The sequence below is a fragment of the Vicia villosa genome, linkage group LG1, assembly GCF_029867415.1.
Source record: "Vicia villosa cultivar HV-30 ecotype Madison, WI linkage group LG1, Vvil1.0, whole genome shotgun sequence".
NCBI classification, from domain to species: Eukaryota; Viridiplantae; Streptophyta; class Magnoliopsida; order Fabales; family Fabaceae; genus Vicia; species Vicia villosa.
Window position 1 is genome coordinate 34,347,953 of NC_081180.1, and position 10,635 is coordinate 34,358,587.

Sequence of the window (10,635 nt, forward strand, 5' to 3'; positions counted from 1 at the left end):
ACCGTTCATCTCTCCCTCTTTGCAGATTGTTGATTTGTTTACGTAGATACATTCCATCAAACATTCTCGTTTTTTAATTGACAAACTCTCGATGTTTCAGGTTAGTGCAACATAAATTTGAGAAAAGATACTGGATATTATTATTATATTATTATTATATAATATTAAAGGTAGTCTAGTCTTTTTTTTATTATTTACTAGTATTTTAATCTATTGTAATCCTTATTCTAATATAGATGTGAGAAATATGAGTTGCTCTTTCATAAAATCAACATTGTTATTGTTATTCACGAGTGTCTATTTTATCTGATGAGTTGCTCTTTCATAAAATCAACACTGTTATTGTTATTCACGAGTGTCTATTTTATTTGTGTGACTGTCTATAAATTAACTTCAAATTTATCCAACTTTTGTGGCCAACAATGAACTTAATAATAATAATCCAATAAAAAGGAAAGAAAAAAAAAGGATAGTTCATATTATGAATAAAAGAAAATTTGTATGGTTAAAATTGAAAACATACAAGACTGAATTTGCTCTTGATCTCTCCTCTCCCACTCAGACAAGTTAAGAGGGAATTTTTAAATGTCATCCGAGTTGCCCCAAGCAATGCCATTGAGGTGAGTAGATGGAAGAATTTACGTATGGTTTTCTATCTTAGATTTTAGATTAAATATCATGATAGATTTGATCATGAGTTATTGCAATTTTTTTATCAGGGTTAGTTTAATTAATATATACAAGTGTAAAGATTTTTATATTTATCTATCAACTATTATCTTCGCTATATTACTAAAACGCTTGACATTTGGGCTTCTTGTTTCTTCCTCTGGATATCTAACCCAGAAAGATGCATTGAATTTTGCGGATGCATTTGTGAGAAACGTTAAAGTCGTGCAGAATTGTATAGAGGATTGACACCGAGTTTAAATGGCCTAATCCCTAGTGCTGCAACAAATTATCTAGCTTAAGATACACTTCGAAAAGCTTACAAGAAAACATTCATTAAGGAGGAAGTTGGGAATGTAATGAGCTGCTGGAGCATTTTCAAGTAGTGCAACATTCCCACTTGAACCACAAGCCGGTTCTCTAAATGGAAGACAATGCAGTAACATGCTTTAGGCTCTCATAAGTTATACTTGAAAAAGGACTTGAGGGTTGTATGGAGGTCTGGGACCATGTTGCTAAAAATTAGTACCTACTGCTGGGATTTTTTTTTCTTCTGGTTGAAAATGAAAAAAATTAGTGGTAGCAACTAGCAGATGTCTGTGTATTCTTACCACACAACAATTTTGTTTAGACAGAGGAAACTGAATTGAAAACGAGGGTGTGAAGATGCACACAAATTTCAATACCAAATACCTCCTGATTTATATTAACTAGAAGAGTAGCTAAAAGACCAAATCAAATTGAGATATAAATAGTACAACTAAAGCGAATCTTAAAAGATAAATGTTTCAACCACAAATCGGGCTCATCCTTTGTATAACTTATAAGATTCCAAAACGCAAATGATCCTATCCACAATTCGAGCTCACCCATTGTATAGTAAGTTCCAATTACGATATGGTCTCGGGCCAAAAAATATTTAATACCAAAGGTCTGCAGCAAATATTGAACTATCTTAAAGTTAGGGATCAAACTATTTGCTCTTCGGCATCAAAATCAATAGCAAAAAGATGCAACGAGCAATATACTAGCCAAGTCAGTCCCATCCAGTGGGCACAACAGATGCATAACCAGATGGCCCATTTATGCCATCACTGCCTTCACACAAACCAACATCAGCATAATTGTAACCACCAGCAATCTCTGTATTAGTGCTGTCAAAAGCAGTATTGTTGTTAGAGTTTTGGATGTCTAACGAGGTATCAGTATAAGTATTGGCAGTATGGTCTCCGTTGCTGTAGGTGCTGTTGAAGTTGTAATTCTGCACCTGTTCGGGAACATTATGGAAACCATTACCACCATAATTGCTGTAATTACTATTGTAGTTGTTGTAACTCTCAACCATTATAGGTTCTGCTGCAGTACGGAAATCGCGCCCTCCATAATTGCCTCTCCAGGGTGACCGTTGAGATCCAAAGCTGCTGCGACCACCAGGTGCTGAAGACTCGGAATATTGGATTAGCCAAGAAGGAACTTCTTGTTTTGCTTCTTGCAAAAGTCCAACAAGACCCTTTGCAAGAGGCATGTTTTTGCTGCTGAAGAAAGCAGTTGCTAAACCAGACTGACCAGCACGGCCAGTTCTACCAATTCTATGTACATAGTCATCAATGTCTCTCGGTAAGTCAAAGTTAATAACATGAGCCACGTGAGGTATATCCAATCCTCTAGAAGCAACATCTGTTGCAACCATTATTGGAGTAAGACCACGTTTAAAAGATCTCAAAGCTCGCTCCCGCTCCTAAAAACACAATGCAAAAAAATATAAAAATAAAATACCTTTAAGTAATAACACAAACAAAAAGAGTACATTAATATTTTGGATTCTGTAATACAAAATAGAATGGATGTCACGTTATAGCCACCATATTTTGGATTATATGACCCAAATAGAATAGATGTCACAAGCTAGACACCTTTTATTTTGGATTCTATGATCAAAATGTTGTAATTGATTGCCTGAGGGACCACAAATACAGTAACAAATAAAGCACAAGTCACTGCAACAGTAGCTTATACAACATAAGATAGACGACTAGCATTGAATACGGTAAAAGAATATGGAGGAAATAAAGTAACTAACAAAAGCTACTAACCATTTGAACCTTGTCACCATGTATTGCAATAGCTGGAAAACCACTTCTGCACAGCCAACTTTCTAAAGCATCTGCTCCTTTCTTTGTTTCAACAAATATAAGAGATAAAGCCAGCTGCATTGCATAAAAACAAATTATCAAACACATAGTACTTCAAAAACAGCTGGTACATTAGCTACAATAATTGTAGATTTACATTGCATTATTACCTTCCCATTGACAACATTGCGTCGGAGAAGATCCACAAGACGATTTCTTTTCTCCATATCCTGTACAGATTCAATTTTCTGTACAATCAGTTCAGTGCTTGAACCAACCCTTCCAACAGCCAGAAACACATAGTTTGACAAAAAATCAGATGCAAGCTTCTGCAGTTCACAACAACAAACTATGAAATCATCATACAACCCACAAACCAACTGAATAGAACATTTCAAGACACAACAATTAGACATCGTTATATAGTAAACAATTCTCAAAGCATCAAGAACATCATTAAAAACAGTAACAAAAAACTATATCATAAGAATAAAAGTTAATAACCTGTATATTATCAGGAAAGGTAGCACTGAAAAGCAATGTCTGTCTATCACCTGGAGGAGGCATGTTCATCTGCTGAACAATGTTGCGAATCTGATGCTCAAAACCCATGTCCAGCATCCGATCAGCCTCATCCAAAGCAAGATACTTAATCTTCTTCAACGAAACTCTTTCCCTCTCAATCATATCCACCAAACGCCCAGGAGTCGCAACCAAAATATCAACACCTCTCTCCAAAACCCTTAACTGTTTACAGTCACAAACAATGAATTCCAATCCACACCATAAAATCTCATAAACCAAAAAAAAACAGAACACAAACCTGTTGACCAATAGGAGCACCCCCATAAGCAACCGCAATCTTCACTCCTGTTTGATATGCAAACTTGTTTGCTTCAGCGTGTATCTAAAAAAACAAAAATTAGATTCAAGCTATGTTGTTGTTTTCTACTTTGAACTATACAATATACAAACTGTGTATTTAAAAAATAAAAAATAAAATAGAAAAAGTAAAATAAAGAAAAAACCTGGCATGATAACTCCCTAGTTGGAGACAAGATGAGTGCAGTGGGGTACGCAACATCGGAACCACCGCCACGTGGCACAGACGCCACCCCAGAAGCTAAACGATCTTTCATAATCCCAGATATAATCGGAAAACAAAACGCCGCCGTTTTACCCGACCCAGTCTGAGCACACGCCATAAGGTCTCTCCCAGCAACAGCAATGGGGATCGCGTACCTCTGAACCGGAGTAGGTTTCACATACTTACATCTCTCAATATTATTCTTCAAATCCTCATGAAGTTCGGTTTCAGCAAACACATTCACCGGCGGAGGCACGTTCTCGCCAGTAGCCTCAACCGGGATAGATTCATACGCTTCGAAATTCGCATTCGCATTCGCAACGACGCCGACTCCATTTTCCGGCTCAATGTGGGTCTCAACCGGAGCGCGATTGTTCCGATGAGGAGGATGAGGATGAGGAGGATGAGGAGGAGGATCGTGGCTGTAGTTGAAGTTCCGTGGTTGTTGTTCCGGTCGAGGGAAATGACGTGGAGGTCCGTAACCGTAAGCGTAACCGCCTCTGCCACGTGGCCTGTGAGTGGAGCGATTGAAAGAGTAGTGAGATGAAACGTCATCGGACGGTGGAAAATGGGTTCGGTTGTTGTTATAGGGAGAAGGAGCGTTAGAACGGAATTGAGGAACGTAAAGCGGTTGAGAGGGACGAGATTGTTTCTGAGTAGTTGAATCAGACCAAGCCATAGTGAGAGAGAGTGAGAGAGTGAGTGAGAGTGGTTGCAAATAGAGAAAAAAACTGTTTTAGGTTAGTATTGAAATAAAATGTTAGTAGTAGTAGAAGATGAAGAGTGAGTGTTGGAAAAGAAAGCGACGCGTGAAAGGAAGAGATTTAATTTAATTGAGTGAATTAAGTGAATTTATTGATTTATTATTACAACGCAGAAAGGGAAAGGTGGGATTGATGGGACCCGATTTGACACGTGGATGATAGTGATTGGGTGAAAAGCTGCTAGGTAGAGAAGAGAGTGGTAGGGTATTTGCAGGGTGCTGGGAAATGAAATAAATGCTTTTGTGAGGTGAGGTGAAAAAGTGTGAGGAGTGTGAAGTGAATGAGTTCCAACAAGAATTGAAACGCGTGGATCCCATTTTCTTCAATATTCGTTACTATATGCTGCAATTTTCTCTCTCGACTAGCTTTTGCAATGTTTTCTCCTTTTTTTCTTGTTTGGGAAAAGCCAACCGTAACAAGCTACTTTCCGATGCATTCCACTATTGATGTTTGTTTGTGTGAGGATTGTTTGGTTGGAGTATTAAATTGTTTGATTATTATTTCTATAATTTATAAATTTATTATTAAATGAAATAATTATTTAATACTAGTACTTTATATGTGGAAAATGTGTTTAATAGATATGGTAGCAAATTTTAAGAGACTAACTAGTTATATAAAAATTTAAAGAACTACTCATGTATATAATTTTGAAAGACCGATTTTTGAGAATATTTCATTACACTCTTTGATATTTTTAGATATATAGTGAAATTTTAATTATGCTCCCTGATTTCATAGATGCATATTTAGAATTACTATTTTTTTGTTAAAATTTGAATTTTTCAGAGGTGCATCTACGGAAGTATTTTAAACTAGTGTATGTTGGGAAAAGTTGCAGATTAATTCAGTTCAAGGATTATTCCGTAGGTACGTCTACGGAATGGCTTCGCGCCAGAACATTCCATAGATGCACCTACGGAAGTATCTGGTATATTTTGAATCACTCTGATCACTCACCCCATTATTATATTTCTTCTTCAACATTCAACTCTCCACAACCTAAAAACCCTACATCATCAATATTATTTTTCACTCCAAAACTCCAACTTTTGGGTGCAACAACTCAAAGGGAGCAAGAGAAGACTGAATTTCAGGTAAATAATCATCTTTGTCAATTGCATTGCTCACATTATGCATCAATTTTCTGTCAAAAAAAGTAACGTTGCTTCCGTAGGTTCATCTACGGAACGTGTCTGTGCTGTTTTTTCCAGCAATATTGTGATTTTGTGATATTTATGTTATTGTTTACAGATAAGTATGGTGCACCCCGGTAATATCTCAAGAGAATTAGTTCCTTTAGCCGATGTATCTCCGAATGTTGAAGGGGTAGTCGTAAAGGCGATAGATGTCGGCTGTGACTTTAATAACAAGCAAGGGTTTAATGATCCTGAAAGCATGCTCACATGAATTCGTAGGAATGTAACTAACCTTGGTTTTGGTGCAGTAATAGGAGGATCGGATAATGGTACGACAAAAAGAAACGCTTTTGTAACAATGTTGTGCGAAAGAAGCGAGAAATACCATACTCCTCTAAGGAAGTTTAAAAGAGACAACACGGGTACTAGAAAATGCGAGTGTCTATTTAAAATTTGTTGTTATATGTTGGCTATTAAGAAGTGGAAATTCAGTGTTATTTGTGGTTTGCATAACCATGATTTGTGCTCAAAGTTACAAGGTCATCCTAGTGTATGTCGGCTTAAACCGGAAGAGAAGACATGTATTAGTGACATGTCCTTGAATCTTGTCCAATCGAAAAATATACTTGCCACATTGAAACGGAAGGAACCCGGCAACGTATCAAATATAAGGCAAGTGTATAACATTTGGTACCGCAATAATAAGGCGAATAGGGGAGATAGAAGTGAGATGCAACAATTGTTGAGATTGTTGGATGATAACAAATACGTGTCATGGTACCGAACTTGCGACGGTGGAGTTACGGTCCGAGATATTTTTTGGACTCATCCGGATTCAATAAAGTTGTTCAACACATCATCGACAGTGCTCATTCTAGATTTTACCTACAAGACCAACAAGTATAGACATCTGTTATTTGAGATGGTCAGTGTTACATCCACCGAGAAGACATACGCGGTTGGTTTTGCTTTTTTGGAGTGCAAAAAAGAGGATAATTTTTACATGGGCATTAGAGGTGTGTCGCTCACTTTTAAAGGAACAAGTCGAGATGTCTGAGGCAATTGTTATGGAATGCGATACCGCACTGATGAATGTGGTGGCAAAGGTATTTCCTTCTTCTAACGCATTACTTTGTCGATATCACATAACATGTAATGTGAGAAGTAAGGTTAAATCCACTATAGGGACGAAACAAGTAGAGAGCGAAGGTGCAAAATCGGTGAAGCCCGGTGTGATTGTTGAACAAATAGTGGATGCATGGATTAGTATTGTAAATTCTTCAATGAAAGAATTATATGCCGACTTCGTCATTCAATTTCGGAAAGTGTGTGAAAAGTATCCTGAATTATTCAAATATGTTGAAAGCACCATTCTTGATATGGAGAATGTTGTTTCTGCGTGGACTGATAATGTCCGACATCTGTGGAATACATCCACCAACAGAGTTGAGTCGACACATCACTTGCAATAAATTATGTGGTGTATTTAGTAATTGTCATACTTACGATAAATTATGCTTTAAAACAAATATCACTTGTAACTTTTCATTACGGCTGAAAATGGGCTAGATCTAGTAAGGTTTTGTCAAATTTAAGTTTGGTCTACTAAAAATTTCAAAGTTTAAGTCTGACATGAGGCATATCATAAACTTATTTTTATGTTTGAGTCTGGTCTTTTTAAATGTCAGATTGACCTATTAGCCTATATAAAAATCTATTCTATATTAAACATTTATAAATTAGCAATTCAACTAATGCTTAAATAGACTAACAAGTTAAAAGATCAATGAAATTAAATACTTATTTGTATTGACCTATTCAAATTTACGTATTAACATAAATTTTGCTATTCTATTTATTTGAGAGATCTTATGAAAACAAATAATGACATTATTTATAAGTTTTTTTATACTTATTTTGATAAATTTTTCGAAATAACTAAACTTTATTTTTGAATTTTAATTCAAAATACAAATAAAATACAATAAATATGTTCATATTTATTTATATAGGTTGGTTTGATAAGTTTAAAAGACTTTTTTATGTCTTGTGGCCTGGTCTTTTTTAACTAAATAGACTTATAAAAAAACATATGTCTTTTCTATTTTAAAAAAATGGTCTGACCTAAGCCTATGTAAATTAAGTCGTAGGCCTCTGTTAGTTTACCTGACCTATTCTCACCCGTACTTTTAATATAGATTTTATTGATTTTATTTTTTAATTATTTTATAATAAATATTATATCAACTCTTTCAGATAATTTTACATTGCCTCTATAAAAATTAAAATATTTTAATAATTAATTAAATTATTATCTTCTTTCATTTATCTATAATGAGTGTAAAACAATCAAATACAATGTAAGTAAAAGAGTAATACTATAATCTGTAATATAATTAGTAAATATGTGACTATTATCCCCCTTTTTTTAAATATGTTCAGTGTCGTTTGTCTTGCATACGTGAATATATATTTTCACCTCTGTGTAGAATAATTAGTGGGCTTCTTTTGGATAATATGTGAGTCTTCCTTTTTGGCTTTTTGTTCGGCCTAAACAGTTGCTCATAAGGCATGTTGTAAAATGTTTAACGATTTTTTTTTAAATTCACGACAACCTTATTCTGCCAGGTTGACCTTGGACGAGTTTCGATGTGTCTGACCGATGGGTAATGGAGCATAGTTGCATTAAATTTCTTTCTTATCGCAGATGTTTCGCGTGAAGTTTAAACATGTGGTCCTAGGCTAGCAGGTTAAGGCGTGGTGTTTCCCATTATGGTGCTTAAGTGCAGTTGAGTGTTGCAGTGTTTTAGAGACGTGATATGACTGTTCTTTTTCGTCTTCTCATTTCCTTTTCAACTAGAACATTGTTTGCATGAGGCGTTGGCCCCTTAAAGTGTTCTTACCATTTTTGTAACTAATCTAGTATGAAGATGAACAATTTGAGTCAGGGTTAGAGAGATGAGATATGACTTCATATATGGTGATGAATGACATAAGAGAGTGAATCACAAAAAAATTTAGTTCCCAAGAGTCGTAATGATGATACCTTCGAAAAGACGTTTGAAATATGGAGCATTAAAGACGTGAATCCTTAGGAAAATGAAACAATTCATATAGCTTCCCCTAAAGATAAGTAAGGGAGAGGTTAGTTGTCAAAGCTAAAACAAACCTCAGCCTTGCTTTGCATATGCACGATCTTTGGAGCAACTGTTCTAGTTTGACCATAACCATATTGGATGATCAATTTAAAGGAAATGCAATCCTTCCAAAGTATTATTAACATATTATAACTATCTTACTGGTAACTATAAGAGATCTGAACTTCCAATACATCCAAGGGCTCCCCGCAATCCATGCTTGATAAGTAACGAGTCTATTATTTCATTTCTACTATATATAGAGAAGGTGCCAAATTCAAGTACTCTGTTTCAAACTAAATTTCAATTCACTCTTCTTACTCTCATGCTAACATGAATGTTGGAGTGTTAACCTTGCAAGTCATTCCCCTCTCCACCGTGTCAGAGGTTTAAATCCACTATTTCTTCTGATCCTCACTCCACTTTTGGTTCCATAACAAAACGTATATGATGATGAACTTATTTACGTCATATTAGTCACTACAGAGCGCCAACTTTTACATGTGACAATGAACTTATTTTGGTTGTATTAGTCACTATCAAATGTCAACTTTTGTATTTGATAATGAACTTATTTGATGATATAATGGAAATCATGTCACTGCTTTATATAGATTAAGCACAACTTGTAAGTTGTTTGAAAATTAGAGCATAAAATAAATGGAATAGATGAAATAGATTATATAAAATGTATTATTCAAAATTATAATAGTATAAAGGATAAATACCCTTTTTCGTCTCTTATCTTAGACTCAGGGTCTAATTTAGTCCTTTAACTTTAAAAAATACCATTTTGATTCCTTAACTCTACAAAGTGTCCCATGTTAGTCAATTTCGTCCAAATGCCATGAACAACATCATTTTTTGTTGTTGAAGCTTTTGAGAGGGAAAAAGCAATACCTGAGCTTGCCTTTTTTCCCTCTCAAAAGCCTCGTCACCGCAAAAAGGATGTCTAGTATACTACGGCGATGTGAATGGTATCGTTGTCTTTCCTTCTGACGGGTATTCTTGTCCGGCTTGATATGAGGCTTTCCTTGAACACCTTAATGACATTCTCCCATGCTACTTTCCTCACTTATGACATAGTAGTCGGCAGAGTTTGCTGCCTCACCCATGTCGGAAGTTGGCTTTTGCGCTAACTATCCATTGAAATAATCAGCCCGGGTTCCGTCTTGGAAATCCCCGGCATCCATCCATTGACTCGACCGGGTCTCCTTGATGACTTCCTTATTGAAACGAGCCCCATAGTCTCGAAGGTGCCCGGAAAGCCCCGAACGCACGCTAGGGGGATTGACGATGGACACATTCCTATGCCTATTGACTGAAAAATATTGAACCATTTTCCAAACTAGATCGGGATACCCTAAGACGGATGCTCTAAGCAGAATCATATACCAGCGTAATGCTTCGCCCTTGAAAGTCCCCACCATTAATACGCACTTGAGAGCGCCCGAAGCTTCAAATATGATTGTCTAATCATCGACTACCATGACATGCTGCATGGGGTCCCCTTTTCCATCATAAGTAGGCAAAGGAGGAGGTTTAAAGTATTCTGGAATCTCATTCATCCAGACAATTTCCGATAAAGGTTGGAGATAAAGTGATTCCTTTGGAAACTCATTTTCCTCAGGAAGTTGAGTATGTAGGAATTGGATAAAGTCCTGAATGATTTCATTTTGTTGTTTTAAGGCCTCTGCCATGGCTAGT

The 10,635-nt window shown here is 36.0% G+C and overlaps 1 protein-coding gene across 1 annotated transcript; it reads right to left on the reverse strand.

Moving 5' to 3' along the window:
• Positions 1-1,346: 1,346 nt before the first annotated feature.
• LOC131633719 (DEAD-box ATP-dependent RNA helicase 52C-like) lies at positions 1,347-4,904 on the reverse strand. Its single transcript, XM_058904409.1, has 6 exons — positions 3,830-4,904; positions 3,625-3,708; positions 3,306-3,548; positions 2,972-3,130; positions 2,763-2,876; positions 1,347-2,407 (listed from the first exon to the last, which is right to left on the reverse strand). Exons 1-6 carry the CDS (start codon positions 4,565-4,567, stop codon positions 1,706-1,708), a joined length of 2,040 nt encoding a protein of 679 aa, XP_058760392.1. The 5' UTR covers positions 4,568-4,904; the 3' UTR covers positions 1,347-1,705.
• Positions 4,905-10,635: the final 5,731 nt, after the last annotated feature.